The sequence below is a fragment of the Corvus hawaiiensis genome, chromosome Z (genome assembly GCF_020740725.1).
Source record: "Corvus hawaiiensis isolate bCorHaw1 chromosome Z, bCorHaw1.pri.cur, whole genome shotgun sequence".
NCBI lineage: Eukaryota > Metazoa > Chordata > Aves > Passeriformes > Corvidae > Corvus > Corvus hawaiiensis.
The window spans coordinates 6,600,981-6,617,403 of NC_063255.1; the positions used below are offsets into that span (position 1 = coordinate 6,600,981).

A 16,423-nucleotide genomic window follows, 5' to 3' on the forward strand; every position below is an offset into this window, starting at 1 on the left:
CCTGCAAGGCAGTCCCCTTTCCCACAGTGCTGCAAAGATCTGTGCTCAGAAGGACAAGGGGCAATAGGGAACGGGCCCAGAAGAGATGCAGCAGAAAGGAATGGATTTCTCAGCAACTGGAAAGTCAAAGACACGGATTCTATAAAAGGAAAGGAATTACTGCATTTTCACATTTAATGCAGGTGTGCACTAAGACAAGCATTTGAGAGTTCAATATTCCAAATGCTCTACTCAATATGTATGTTGCTAGACATAGAAATACTGAATGTTCAGATTTAGCACCACACACAATTCTCCCTTCTGACTCGTTCTCACTGACCCCACCAAGTATACTCAACACTCCTAACAAAAAAAAAAAAAAATTAAGGAAAAATCAAGTCTAGATTGCCTTTTCATACTTTGTTACTAGTAAATTAAATGTCTCTCAATTCCCAAAAAAGAAAATGCACCTTGCGGAGTAGCAAGGAAACTACATAAAATTTACCTTGGAAGAAGACTCTCTTTCCTTAGGCTAAGCTGAGGAGCTTTAAAGTCTGTGCACTTCTACCAACAGCAATACTGAGACTACTCAGAAGCACCCCCTACCCTTCCCTTGATACTCTGTGAATAGGCTGAGCTACAGTCAGCATTGGTTTTTTGAAGCAACTGTACTTCTAAAAGCACAGTCCTGAAATGGTAGTAGAACAGCAACGTCCCTAACAATCAAAATTACTGCACATCCCCCTCAAAAATAGGCATCTAGGGTAACCAACTACAGGTTTAAAAAGGAAAATTAACTTAATGTTACCTGTTCACTAATGACTTGGAACTCCCTCATCTCATCCTCAGTTAGTGGAGCACATGTTTCATCATTTTCACTGTCTTCTTGCCAGCCCATCTCCTTTAACAACCTTTAAGTTATGAAGGACAACATTAAGGAATTTGCTACACACACTCAGATATTTCAAGCTCTGCCTACTTACATGTCTAAAGATCTGCAACAAATGCATTGATTAATCAGCCTGTATTTTTTTTTAAACATACTCTTACATAAGTGTGAGTTCAAAGTCTTATAAAAGATATGTAAAGCACAGAAGCTAAGTTCCCAGATCCCTCAAAGATGACCCTATTCTACCACTATATGTGGTAAAAACAGTAATTTCATTCTAATATCTGTGTCAGGTGGAACAGTAAGAATGTATTTTCTTAACATAACTTATAACTGTTAGTGAAGTAGCAATGTACTCCCCTGAGAACAGTATGAAGAGACAAAGACACACTGAGGGACTCTGCAAGTTCTCCTGAATAACAAAGCAAAGAGTGAGGAATATTGGTGGTGTCCCTCAATGGAAGCCAATTCAGAATGCAATGGCCTCATGTAATTTCTTTTTTATAAAAATGTTCATGTCAAGAGCTGTGTCAGGCTTCTTCACAACTGAGTCTCACCCAACAGCACGTGCTGGTATTTCAGCTTGAACACCTAGGAGTGAATTTTGGGGTAAGGGGAAAAATGAGAAGAAGAAAGATTCCTCCTGTAACTAAGCTTGAGATATACGAAGATGTATATCTCAACATGTTTTGGCTAGTTCCAAAAGAGGGATGGAAGTATCTGAGCAAGAAGAAAGTGGTTTTACATTGAAGATGCTGTGAAAACAGGGGTCATCTGAGGGATGAAAACACTGTGACATAATAACTGTGAAGTTATTAAGTTTGCTGCTGCAAAGTTTTTGCCAAAAGGATTAGCACCTTCTTCAGGCAAACTAGGCATCTTTTGACCTTAAACATTAAAGCAGACTAAAGCTATTCCACAGAAAATAAAGAGGTTTCTAAAATATATGCCAGAGCTGACATTAAAAGCTAAAAAACAGTCAACATATTAAAATGGGAAAGCAAGACAAACTCACAGCTGATATCATATGCCAGGCACTTCATTTAGGCAGACATCAGCAAAAAATGCCCTTCAACACAAACCTCCCCACAAAGAACTCTATATCCCAATACAGTGGATGTGCACTGGGGAAACTTGAAGATAACCAAAGCCACCAATGACTGTTTTTAGAACCATAACAAAAGCCTGGAACTGTAGAAGGAGGAGAAAACTGTAGAAGGAGGAAAAAAACCATCAGTAAGAGAGTAAAAGAAATGGAAATTGAATCCCCTGTAGCATTTGGACCAAACTGGACAGTGTAACAGGCAGAAACAATCAAATAATCAGGAAGCAGTAAAAATATATGCAAGTCATCCAAAACGCTAAGAGAATACATACATTTGTATAGCCATACAGAAAAACATAAGGCCAAATGGAGTTCAGTGATAGTTGAGTTAGCAAGTTTTACTGCAAGCAAGCTCAGACACTAACACTGCATTCAATTAAGTAAATGGTTACAGAGCTCCTGTTAATGGAAGTAAAATTTAGGGTAATGGCTAACTAACTTTAAAGCAACATTGTGTAAAGTTAGCAGCACCAATGTCCCTTAAATCAACACCATTCTAGAATGGTTAAAAGTGTGAACTACGTAAAAAAATCACTTTGGATTAGCAAACTTGGTAACAGGATTGCTGCACATTGGAAACTTCCCCAGTAGGAAGGAAGCCCTTTTCTACAAAATGTGCCAATACTCTTACTAGGTATGCAAAAGTAACCTGGGAGCTAAGCTGGTGACCCCAAGTAAAATTTACCACAAAAAGGCTAACCATAAAATCTGTCCCATGTGCATGCTGAGCTCACAGCCAAAGGGCTGAGGCAGTATGGACACAGCCCCTCTGAGATATCACAAAAGAAATACATTTTCCCAGAAATCCTATTAAGGCCATTTAAAGTAATTTGAATTGAAAAACTAAGAGTTAGATTTGACTGCCATCTTCCAGTTAAAAAATCATCAGCCTCTAGCAGCCAAAGATTTTACAGAATCCTAGGGACCCACAAGGAACATTGCATCCAACCCCTGGCCCTGCACAGAACAACTCCAAGAATCACACCCTGTGACTGAGAACACTGTCCGAACACTTCTTGAACTCTCTCAGGCTTGGTGCTGTGACCACTTCCCTGGGAAGTCTGTTCCAGTGCCCAGCCACCCTCTGAATGAAGAACATTGTCTCTTTCTGAAAGTCACGGATTTTCTCCCTGCAATGACAAGCAGCATTTTCGTAGCCTTCACATGTCCATGGTATTCCAAGTTAACATCTGGCAAGCTGAAGTCCCCCATTAGGACAGCAGCAGTTGATTTAGAGGCGTTCCTTAGCTCCTTAAAGGACAGTCGGTGTCATCATCCTGAGTGAGTGGCCTACAGTGGACTCCAGCCATGACATCTGCTTTCTTTGTTTGCTCCTTAATCCTTATCCAGAGACCCTTAACCATGCCATTGCCAGCTGCAAGCTCCATATATTCCAGCCCCTCCATTAGATACAATGCCACTCCCGCACCTCTCCTGCCTGTCTGTGCATCCTGAGGAGCCTGCCACCATCCACAACACTCCAGTGACAGAACTCATCCCACCTGGTGTCACTCATGTCAGTGGTGTTGCTACTCCAAGACTAGGCCAAGGCTTTCTGTTTCCATAGCCAATGGTGGAAAAAAAGGAACAGAGCAGGGTGCGTTGTACTCTTCATACTCATGAGGAGTAAGAGGAAATGAAAGTTTCTTCTACAGGTGCTACAAAACAAAGAGTCCTCTAGTCCAATGTATAGACTCTATCACAGAAAAAAATCTGTCTAAGCTGTCACTGCAATTCTGTAGTTGCCAGAAACTATAAGAATCTGACAGAGCTCATGACTAGCTCATTTCCAGACTTGGTTGTGATTTTCCAAGCAGCATCATTCTCATATCTACCAATTGCTACTGGAGTTGCTTTCCTGGGATAATAAAATTGTTTCAATCCTTTTTGTGAAATTACTTTCCTACCTTCCAGTGGACTATCCTGTGATATCACTAACAGTGTCAACAAATCAGCTACAAAAGTAATTAATTACTTTAATAATGATGAAAAACTTGCTGGAGTTTTATATAAGGTGCAGCATTTTAAATATTATTCATACAAACAGAAATTACATGCATTGTTCCTCCCAAATACCTAAACCAAAATCAGAGGGATGAAGTCACTATGCAGTTTGCTGTATTCTTTACTAGGAAATAAACTTTCTTCCCTAAAAATTGGATGTAGGTCAGTACACAGGTCTAAGAAACAAAGTATATCTCATGTTAAATTAGTACATGTCTAAAAGACAAATTTGACATTACTCAAGAAACATTTTATGTGTTCTCAGTTTTCAGATTCTGACTTCTGAACTAGTAAGTATTTATGAACATGCTCAGCTACCATGAAGGAACACTCTTTATATTATATAAAGTACATACCTATGCTCTGCCTCAAGTGAGCTTGAAAGAACATTTGCCTGAGGGAAAGCTGAAGACTGAATGATCTGCTGAGGTGTAATTGAAGCATTGCCATTCTCCTGTGGAATCTCATTTTCAAAGTTTCGGTTTATATCTCTCTCACGATGAGGATTGTTGCCATTATGCACGCTGAAGGACTCCTCGTCCTAAATATAAAAATAATTTTACATTACAAAATTTAAAGTGAATTCCATCCACAAGTAAATATCCAGAAGTGCTGGAATTCAGTGGTTCTGTTTAGTTTAAATTAAGTGCAGAGACTGTGTACTTCGGGGTAATTCTGTTCACCCTTCTGGCGTTTGCAATACCTGCATACTATAGAATTCTTAAGGTATGCTACTGATCAAGTAATGCAGAAAGCAACTCGCATGCTTTTCTCCACATTTTTTTCCTGCAAAGTTTACACACCTTAAAATTCAAACTTACTTCAGCTGCCCTTCATACTCATGAAAGTAACAGGCTGTTGAATTTATAATTTTCCTAATAAATATCAGAGCTATGTGTGTCAGGAGAAGTCTGAAAATATATGAGTTCTCAAATTTACTTCGTTTAAGGGGCAGGTCACAACACCCGTATCTCAAATAGCAAATTCTCTGCCATGAATTCAGAAAGACTGGATACTGCTCTTTAAATTCAGACAAGTTCACTTATGCACATGCACTCAACTCCACCTTCTCAGGCTACTGTGAACAGCAACTGCAAATTACTAGCCATGAAACACAAACCAGGAAGAAAATTTATTTAGAAAGCAAACTGTTCCGGTTCACTCAAAGATTAAAAGGTCTTTATCTTATAAACGTGAGGTATTTCTTTCTACTCTACTCATTCAGCAACCCGTAATTCTTATTTATGAATGAGCCAAATAGCCTCTGAAGTATTACCAACTGTAAAAACAAAGAAGAGTACAATCATTATGTAGTTAACACCATTTCAACAACAAAATTCCTAAACTGGGCACATAAAAGCATTACCCATAGCAGGAGGAAATCATGCAATCTTCTACGGCTCTAAGAAACCGTACCTCAGAGCACAGGATCAAGACCATCAGCATTTCCCTCCCACTCACATGTTGTCTGCTTTCAGAAATTTTAGAATCGTCAGCAAGATATTGTTAAGAACACATATCCCAGTAAACATAAATTCAGCTGTTACATTATATGCCTGAAGAATGTCACATAATATCAAGAAAAACTTAGAAATTTATTAAGCAATTGCAATATATAGGGAAAAACATCTTCCAAGTGTGATTCAGCTGCTGAGTAAAATTTGCCTAATTATTTCAGAATTCTGAACCTCAAGATCTTCTTAATCTTAAATCAAAATCTTTGTGTATTTTCTGAACACATGAACAAAACTACCTCCAATATCCATCTCAGGGCACTCAGTCACAGAATGCCCAATGAAAAGATAGCTCACATATATAGCTAAGTTGTACAGTCCCATTACAGTAAATTCTATCTTGGCTGAAATAGCATCAGGATCAGAAAAGTCAATCTCACTTTTATGAGCAATGTACACTGGCACAGTTTCCTTTTTAGTACCTCAGAAACCTAATATCTCTTTCTCAAAATCACTTTTTTATCTGGCTGATTTGTAATTTATGGAATTTCTTGTTTTAATAAGACATTTTAAACCACTCATTTACAGCAAAAAGGCTTGTAATCATCTCATTCTGAATAATAAAATACTTATCTTCACTTGGTCTATGTATGATAACTTGTTGGTGGCTGGTAGCATTGGCACAAATATTCTCGGGTATGAGTCAAGCACTCCATAAATCAATTCAGACTGAAAGAAACCTGATGCATATAATACACAGACATTATAGGCCTTCAAGTTCCAAATTAGTAAAAACCGGTGGTTTTTGCATATTTTGAGCTCTTGCTCCTATGATTAGACCAAAACAGAGAACTTCTGGTTACCTAAATAATAGTTGGAAAGGAAATGGTTTGGGAAGCAGAACCAAGGTTTTTGTTTTGTAGGATAACTAGCAGCCCAGGTATGAAACACTGCCCTCCACAAGTCTGTTGGGGCCAGATGGGATTCACACAAGAGTACGGAGGGAGCCAGAAGTTCACTGAGCCACTTTCCATCATTTACCAGCAGTCCTGGATTACCGGAGAGGTCCCAAGCAACCAGACGTTGGCAAATGTGACATCCATTTATAAAAGGGGTTGGAAAGAAATTCCAGGGAACTACAGGCCTGTCAGACTGGCCTTGGTGCCAAGGAAGGTCACAGGCAAGATCACTGTGAGTGCCATCACACAGCACATGCAGAACAACCAGGGGATCGGGCCCAGTGTATAGGTTTGGCCAGCCTGATCTCCTTCTATGACAAGGTGACCTGGTTAGTGGATGAAGAAAAGGTTGTTGATGTTTTCTGCTTGGACTTTAATAAAGCCCTTCTTTGACAAAGTTTCCCACAGAATTCTGCAGAAGCTGGCAGCCCATGACTTGAACAGGTGCACTCTTCACTGGATAAAAACTGCCTGGATGGCCAGGCCCAGAGAGTGTTGTGAGTGCAGTCATATTCAGCTGGTGGCCGGTCATGGGCGAGGTTCCCCTGGGCTCAGTAGTGGGAGCACTTCTGTTTAATATCTTTATCAATGATCTGACAAGTGCACTCTCAGTCGGTTCACTGGTGACATCAAGCTGAGTGTAAATGTTGATCTGCTGGAGGGCAGGAAGGCTCTGCAGGGGGATCTGGACAGGGTGGATCCATGGGCTGAGGCCAATGGTGTGAGGTTCAACAAGGCCAAGTGCTGGGTCCTGCTAAAACAACCCCAGGCAGCACCACAGGCTGGGACAGAGGGGCTGGAAAGGACCTGGGGGTGCTGGTGACAGCAGCTGGACATGAGCCAGGGTGTGCCCAGGTGGCCAAGAAGGCCAAGGGCATCCTGGCCTGGATCAGCAATAGTGTGGCCAGCAGGACCAGGGCAGGGATTGCCCCCTGTACTGGGCACTGGTGAGACCACACCTCAAGTGCTGTGTCCAGTTCTGGGCCCCTCACTGCAAGAAAGACATTGAGCTGCTGGAGGGAGTCCAGAGAAGGGCAGTGGAGCTGGGGAAGGGTCTGGAGCACAAGTCCTGTGAGGAGCAGCTGAGGGAGCTGGGGGTGTTTAGCCTGGAGAAAAGGAGGCTCAGGGGAGACCTCATCACTCTCTACAACTGCCTGAAAGGAGGCTGTAGCCAGGTGGGGGTTGGCCAACCCTGTGATAAAACACAAGAAATGGCCTCAAGTTTTGTCAGGGAAGACTCAGATTAGGCACCAGGAAGACTTTCTTCACAGGAAGGGTAGTTAAGCACTGGAATGGGCTGCCCAAGGAAGTGACTGAGTTACCATCCCTGGAGGTATTTTAAAGACATGTAGATGTGACACTGAATACATGGTTTACTGGCAGACTTGACAGTATGGGGTTAATGGTTGGACTCGATGATCTTAATGGTATTTCCCAACATAAATTCATCTATGATTAGGTTAGTTTACTAAGCTTAATTTATCCTTTTTATTGTTGCTAAAGACACACAAGTACCTAAGTCATTAACATGACTAACAGATACTGCAGAAAGACAAAAAGAAACTACAAAGCAGCACTGGAGGAAGAGTAGTACTTGGAAACATGTTTTTAAATTCATCAAAGTATAATTCTTTTCCATCATTTAGAGATTCAAAACCATTATTTAAGAGCTGTTTACAGCAAAATAAAAAGTAGTTTATGGTTTGCCTGAAACCTACTGGATCTACAATAGGTATGAACAAAATTACCTTCTCTTGTCCATCATGATTCTCATCTTCATGTTCCTCTTTCACTCTATCTCGTTTCAATGCTTTCAGAAATTCACTCTTCTTATCAGTCCGCATTCTTGTCAATTTTGTTAAACGAGGCTGACCAGATTTGTCAACAGGGGATGAAGAACTTGACCGATTATACTAGTGTAGGAAGTCAGAAAAAGAAAGAATGGTAGAAGTGTTCTCATTTAGAAAATTTTTATTTTAGACAAGGGTATCTGTTGTTTTAGGTTTCACATATATTCACAGTCAAAAGCAGAGGGAAGATTTGTATTTTGGTATACACAGTTTGTAGATGTAAACCCAGAGATGCAAGTTTATGGAGCACTGCTCATGAACAGTGGGCCTTCTGAAACATGTAATACCTTTAGCAGTCTTGAAGTCTAAACATATCAGGGTTTATTTCCTAATGCAGGTTTTTATTCCAAATCAAACCCACAAAGCGTACTGTGCAGTACTTTAAGGCCAGTGATGTGCCTTCCATCTTTCTCACACACTAACTTCCAAAAAAACATATTTAATATAATTCTGCATAAAATTTACTGATCGCCCTCACTTAAACATTATCATATATAACATTAAATGTTACATAGATTTGACTACAGACACTGCTTTACCTCTTTAACTGAATTTTGTGTTACAGCAAATGCCTTGACAGTTGATTTGAAAGAACTGAAATTGCCAACAGCATATGCAGGTTCATGAGGAAATGCATGCCCAAGTTTATTTTCTTTTGCTTGGCTTTTCCACTGTGTCGGCTAGACAGAAATATAAACAGAAATGTAAAGAACCATTAACTACAAAAGGATTCTTTTCAAGAATCTTCAGAAAAATGATTAAGCAAAAGCAAATCATAACTGCAACCTTAATGTAGTGCAAACATCTGTTTTCTTGTGGAAAAGAGGCTGTTTATGAGCAATTCATCTGCTCATAAATACTGTTCACACTGTTTTTATAAAGACTAAAATTTCAAAACCATTAAGATCCTCGTATTTCAGGTATTGAAAATGAAATATGGGACTTCAACAGCTGGAAGTATTATCTAAGATTCAGAATGTTACAGAGTTAAGAACTAATCCATCACATGCTCTCAAGAGCACAAAAAAAAATCCGGAAACAAAAAAGTAGAGATGAAGCCACTGAAAATAGCTCAGTTGGTTAAAGCCTGGTGCTAATAATGCCAAGGTCATGGGTTTGAAGTCCATAGGGACCATTCACTTAAGAGCTGGACTTGATGATCCTTGTGGGTCCCTTCCAACTCAAAATATTCTGTGATTCTGCACATGGAAAGCTGCATTTGGAAAGAGACCAGAATGACACTAATAGGTTATAATATCATCTTTGCCTACAACTGGGATAAATTCTGATGGTATTATCATGCTGACTATACCTCTCCACTACACATCTAACTTTGTTCTGTTAAAATCATATATACAAAATGCACTGCTATTCTGTAAGTTAGAAATATCATTTTTGCTCTCACTTGTGCAGCTCCTACACTTCTCAAAAATGGTAGTTGAGAAGCAAAGAGACTAAATTAATAATTTAGAAAGAAAAATGCAAAGTTGTTTCTACTCATTTTTGGGTTGTGTTGCACTTTGCAAGTGTTGAATACATGATAATCCAGGAACTGTACTCTAAGGGATGGAATAAGCACATTCAGAATTACAGTATGATTTTTCTCAGCATGTTTTTCATGACACTGGTATGCAATACTCACCTTTGCCGGTGGAGTGACAGGTTTGGGGACTAATCCTTTATAAACACTAGTGCCAGTTCCATTCTTTACTGGCTGTGAATGAAGACTTCCCACTACTGGGAATCCAGATATTCGCAGTTCTTTTGTACTGCCTTTTTTAATGACCAGCATTCTCTGAGATCTAGATTTAGGATTTAAAGGGTACTCTGGAATAAAAAAAAAAGAAGTGTGTGTGTATATAGATATATATATATATATATGTATGTGTGTGTGTGTATGTGCATGTGTACACAATCTTGCCAGTTTTTAGTTCCCAAGGTATGGGACAGCCATATGGTCTAGAGTAAACAGGCATAAATCAGGAACTTAGTTCAGTATTAGTTCCACAAATAACACAGTGTGCAAGTCTGGTAAAACACAGGTTCTGTTCCATTCCCCACTGTCATAATTTTAAAAATATTTCACTTGGCAATGCAGGAATTGCATTTTTTGAAAGAAAAGATACTCTTCAAAGAAGTCTGCTACACAGTTCTAGAGAATGCTGCATAGCAATTCTAAAATCAAAATACTGTTAGTTATTGATAGCTCCCCAAACTTCAAAAGAAATTATGGCTTTCGTATTCCCCTTAAGATTTCCTAAAGAATAATTAGTTATATATTTATTAACAGCTCAGTTTAGAGCTCCACACTGAGGTTCCATAAACATGAGACAAGATGTGCACTACACTTTAGACCATGGCAATGACCAGTTTCTCTAGCTCCATGCCTCAGATGGACACAACAGGACAAAATTTCCATGTTCACTGGAGCACAAATTAGGAGACATACAGTCAGCTGTCTAACTAGAGAAACTGTCCTTTAGCAGTATTAAGGAACATTTACTAAAAACAGTTCTAAAATTGCCAAAAAGTGAAAAAAATGTATTTTTTGTACATGCATTCCACTGCTAAGAGCCTTTTCAAGTACTACCTCCTCTCCCTGCAAGCAATTCTACTTCAGAGTCACTATATCCTCAGTTTAAAAAACAAAAAAACCAAAACCCTATCTTAAAACCATACATGACTTTAGCTTTGTTTAGTAGGTAGATGCTACAAAATATTTGTCATAACTTCATTCTCATTAAACCTCATGACAAGACTTTCCACAATACTCACAGGCTCCCATCACATATACGCAGGGTAAAATGCAATCTAAAAGATGCACACATTTTTAACAGGTATTAGAAGGGACTGTAACACTCCTCTGTCCTGAATACTGTTCCCTTTTAAAGGCAATAATAGCAGCCTTAATTTCAGTTTTTCAATTACAAAACAAGACTCTTTTATTGAAAGATAGATTATCATGTGCAAAGCTGCTAACACCACAAAACCAGAAAGCTGTCCAATTATTTATGATGCTGCAAAGGTTAATAGCAATTACATATTTATACTGAGGTGTTGGCCTATATCTAATGTCACTTTAGAGTGCAAAAAATACTGGTTAAGTATGAGAACCAGAATCAGCAAATTAAAATACCTTTAAAATCTCAGTACTAGCAGTAGTTTAAGTATACAAGTAAAAGCTTTTATGTTTAATTATTTTTTTTTAAATAAAGAGAAATGTTCTTATTTTGAGTACATTTATTATTTTAAAACCCCTGCCATGTAAAGCTACCACCTTCTTAGGGGTAAACAATTGACTACACAAAGCCAATTAGAATTGTAAATGATAGCCAAACGTAATCAGATGAACATGAGAAAACAGTCCCAGACTACAGGCCTGCTCAATGCCCATGCTCAGGATTGTATTTGTTATACAAATAATTCACAAACACAACCAACAGCACATGACATTTGCTTCCAGGAAGAGACCTTAAATCTCTGCAAGCTAACCTACTCTTCCAGCTCTCCCATGTTTCTCTCCAAACTCTTCCAACATATCTGATCAATCAGAAGCATTCTTTTACAAACCCTTCAGCTAGCAATCAACACCACTAATTTAGGTGACCAACCTTCATTGCACTTCCTCTTGAAAATAAAGATGAAGATAAATTCTTGACATCTTTACAAAAAAGTTGGATACTTCTTCTGGGAAAGAATACTAGTTGTGGCTGCATCTGTAGATGCAGACCAGCTGACTGATATTCAAATAGAAGTGCTAGCCCTTTAACAAAAAGTTACCTACATTGTAACAGTATTGAAGTTTTCTCAATCTATACCTTTATAATTCTAAAAAGAGGCTTGTGTTTCAAATAAAACAACTTCAGATCTCTGCTACATTTTTGCATTTAAAAACATCAAAAATACTCACCCCACACACCTGCAGTTAGAGATTTATTCTGGTTTGGTTCCCTCTCATATTCAGGGTTTAAAGATGGCTGAAAGAAAGGTTTACCATTATTAAAAAATTAACCCTTGAATTGTGGGATGAATGAAATAAACAATCACAGTAACACCAGCAGCACAACCTCTGCTGACAGACTAAACACTTCCCCCATGAACCAAACAGGTCAATGCTCACTTGTTTCTCTTCTCCAACAAAATATCTCAGGCAGCAGCCAATGTCATTACATGAAGTGCCCAGAGAAAGCAAAAAACAGCAATGCACGTTTCTTCAAAGAGCAAGATCACCCTTCTCCTTACATCTTAATTGCAGGTTGAAGCATGGGATCTCAAAAGGCCATAGGCATGAAGATTACTTTGTTACTATTTCAGATTTCCAATAAGGTAACTCTGTAGAATCTAATACATACACATACCACACCAAACTGGAATCCAACTGTAGTTTCACTTAAATACACAAGTAACAGTAATAAACATACAGTGACAAAATCTGGATATAAAATGAGAAACAAGTTAATGGACAAACTACTAACATTCCCTTACTTATGGAAAAGATGATTCCTTATATCACGATCTGAAACTGGTAAAATCTCATTATGTAACTTGTAATGGACAAAACGCACACAAAAATAAACCTTTTTTATGGTAATTGTAATTTACTTACAAAATCCTCAGCCTCAAACTGGTTGGGTACTTCTCTGTCTTCCTTTTTGCAGGTTTCATTATCAGGTACACTGTTTTCATGCAGGCCTTGGCCTTTTCCACAATGGAAGGTGCTGCTACGAGTACGGGAACCTCCACCATGGTATCCTCCACGATGGTTCATATTTTCTGGACCATTTCTGCCTTGTGAACGCCAACCATTCCTCTCTTTTCGCCCAAAATGACCTTGGATTTTTAGATTTTAAAGAAATACAATTACAAACAATTTTAAAAGCATATTTTACTTTGCAGAATTGTTAAAGTAGTTAAGTCAGCAGCTCCATATACTGGGATACGATAGCACAGTAAACAAGTTTTATTTCACATAAGCAGCAGGGAAGGATCTTACGAAACAGTGACAGAGAAAGAAGATACCCAGCCAACACTATGCCAAGTCAACCTCTTTTTCTGGCTGCTCATTTATATGCTGTTGGCTAGAGTATTAACTCAACACTTTTATTCTACTCAAGAGAGAAATACACCTGGAATCACATTACTTTGACCGACCCATAGTGCTCACATCCTCTCCAAGATGTGTCTTTCCATTATCAGTCTTTCACTGCAGAAAAAGGATTTAGCATACATGAGCTATCATCATCAGACTTCTTTTCTAGCTAGTGTTACAAAGAAATGATGCAAACATATTCACAGTGTTCCATAAATTATACCTCCATTCGGCCTTCCAATGTTAGGATCAAATCCCTCTGAAGAGTTGTGTCTTCTACGATTTGCTTCATAACGATTCTCTGCCCATGAAAAATTTTCAGAATGTTTCTCAAAATTCAGTGATGACTGTAAAGGAGCACAAGTGGTAGACCTGAGATCTGGTTAATAACAAAACTTAATCATCAGAACTGTAACATGCACATTGTTTATGGTAATATACAATTTACTCTTTCAAGAACTTTGAATGACAGACCATGAAGCAGTCCTCACATTCTGAGGTCAGGGTTGTGTCAAGTTCAGAGCTGTGTTGCCATCTCTCAGGCTAACAAAGTGGAAGCTGCATCTTCTGCTCCAGGACACTGAAACAGCCCTTAAGTCACATGTTTGTGACACAAGATAAAAAGCATCTACTTTTGTTTTGGCAGCAGAACAGAGCACAAGTGACATGTGCCGCAGCAGAAGAAAAAAAATTTTTAATAGGTAAGAAAGGACAGAAGATCACAATTTGGAAGGCAGAAAAGAAGTCTGGGATCTTAATTTGGATTTTCAGAGACTACATACATGCATTCCACAGAAAGCAAGGAACCACTTCCACCCAAGGCAGCTATACCCAAATAAAGTGTGATTCATTAACCTTGTCATTTTAACTTAATAAGGCAAACACAAGTAGTTATGAAATACTAATAGAATGTAGAATCAAAAGTGTCCAGATTTATAAAGATACTTCAAATTTTCAGCTTATAAGTACACATTAGAGAAATTTTAAAGAAATAAATATTTAATGTATCAGTAGGAAGTAGTTTATAAAATAAAATCTTATCTTGAGCATAGCGCTAAGAAATCAACCACATCCTGACTAGAATTCATATCTAAAGGGATTAAACCAAAAAAATATCTTGCCTTACACAACCCATGTCTTCCTTATGTCTAGGTGCACCTTTAAAATTACTTCCTTCTTCCCACCCACCCCACACACAAAAAAAGATACCCAAAGCACTATGGAAAATGCCCTTGTAGAGCTCAAGGTGCTGTTCAATATTCACTTCTCAAAATTCAAACTCAAATAAGTATATATTTAAAAATCAAAGCATGTATTTCCAAATTGTACAGAAGTCAAATAAAGAGGGACTACCCTCTCAATTTGAGACCTAGGAAGTGAATTACTTGACAAACTCTCCTTGGAGAGAGAAAAAACCAGAAAACTTAAAAAAACTATTAAAAGTACTTCAAAAATTACCAAATTGATCTAAATATTTAAGTAAAAGAAAATCCTTAAACAGATTTTGACTAAGCTGCCAAAAGTTTCAGAAAGTGCTAGATCTGCCAATCTTGGGTGAAATTTTAGAAGATGCTTCATTTGTTCATTTACACACAACAAGCTCTTAATATTGCTTTTGGAATTTAAATTTTTTTGTATTAACGTCAAAACTATCAACATTTTTTTGCAAAGTATAACTGACAGCATTTTATATATAGTATTTGAGCAGTACATGCTATAATGAATCTGAAGCTTCTAAATAGTGTGCAAAGATCATGCAGTTTCCATTTTCCCCACATGATGGAGATACCAGTCTACAAAGCCTCTCAAGGCAGAGATCACAGTAAGCTTTGTAATTAATAGGAAATTTATTGGCAATTTCCGGAAGTTGAGAAATTATCCGATTTGGTTCAGCCAATCAAGAAAAAGGGGTAGAAATGAAACAGATTTTAAGAAATACAGGAAGTCTAACGGCTTAAAAAGAAGTAAAGGTGAACTTGCAAAAATTTACTTTATCTGCAATGTCCCTATATCCTTTTTACAGCAATACTTTCTTAGAAGTTTTGTTCATATCCCAAGATGGTTTCACTATTTACAACACCTTCTCATTCCACCTGCCCATCTGCAAGACTGCACTGACACAAACACCTTAGTTCCAGACCGGAACAAAACCCACTGAGTGACAGATACACACCCACTTAGGTGGATTTTGCTGTAATCGAGAGAGAGACGAGAAAAGCTTACTGTTAAAAGGAAATCAGCAGCAATAGATGAGATGGATTTCAATCAAGCTGTAATCTCTAGGTCACATTAAACAGCTCATTCACAATCACAGCTTCCTGGCAGCAGGTTTCTATAATGCCAGCCTTGAGCTATGTAAGGAAACACATCTCAGCTAGTAAGTGCTCAAAGGGAAAACCAGGCTCCTGTAGGTGTAACCCCTGAAAGTGATTACAGTTCAGGAAAATAAAAATTGACCAAGTAGAGCTCAATTTCTCCTTCTCAAGACTAAATGTTGTTGATACCATAGGCTCACTCCAGCTCCATTCTGAACAAAACAGACACCTTTGCTTTCTCACCCCAACCTTCCTCTTCATCCCTCTTATCTCCTCTTCTCTTCGTCTTTTTTGATATGCATGAAGCAGAAAATAAATCTATTTTAGGAAATAGAGGGGACAGGGGGCCGCAACATTTGAGACCTGTCTTGTAGAGGATCTACAAGTCTTATTCTGTGAACTAAGAACTACCAAACAGACTTTTCAAGAACTTAATATGCAAATGTGCTGTGTATCACAGAATGCTCGTCATTGAGGGAGCAGGTAATCCAGGGAAATAAGGTGCATTCTGACAATGACACACAAATATTAAAAGAGAGTAAGCATACAGCATGGAGCTTTTGAAAGAGAAGAAAATCTAACTAAACTCCGTGAGGCAAAGAATCATGGAAGAGAACAGAAGCCACAAAATACACTTCCAATGAAATTTCACTCAATTCAGAAATGAGGTGACAAGTACAACCCAGATATATTCTAGTGGTAGTGAAGTAGTTCTGGAACTTACTTTTATCCTGCTATATTGACACAAAGCATGCAGGTAAAGCTCTTGCAGCAGACTC

The 16,423-nt window shown here is 38.4% G+C and overlaps 1 protein-coding gene across 6 annotated transcripts in view; it reads right to left on the reverse strand.

Moving 5' to 3' along the window:
* The window catches only part of GPBP1 (GC-rich promoter binding protein 1), a 38,025-nt gene that overhangs the window by 1,399 nt on the left and 20,203 nt on the right, over positions 1-16,423 (reverse strand). For 4 of the 6 annotated variants that reach the window (XM_048291070.1, XM_048291066.1, XM_048291068.1 and 1 more), the window contains 8 exons: positions 13,553-13,676; positions 12,847-13,070; positions 12,151-12,217; positions 9,883-10,067; positions 8,780-8,920; positions 8,139-8,303; positions 4,334-4,518; positions 788-890 (listed from right to left, as the gene is read on the reverse strand). In XM_048291070.1, coding sequence (XP_048147027.1) covers positions 788-890; positions 4,334-4,518; positions 8,139-8,303; positions 8,780-8,920; positions 9,883-10,067; positions 12,151-12,217; positions 12,847-13,070; positions 13,553-13,676 — 1,194 coding nt within the window. Of the gene's footprint in view, positions 1-784; positions 891-2,958; positions 3,104-4,333; positions 4,519-8,138; positions 8,304-8,779; positions 8,921-9,882; positions 10,068-12,150; positions 12,218-12,846; positions 13,071-13,552; positions 13,677-16,423 lie in introns of those variants that run through there. The other 2 variants (XR_007200845.1, XM_048291071.1) reach the window with 2 other exon arrangements.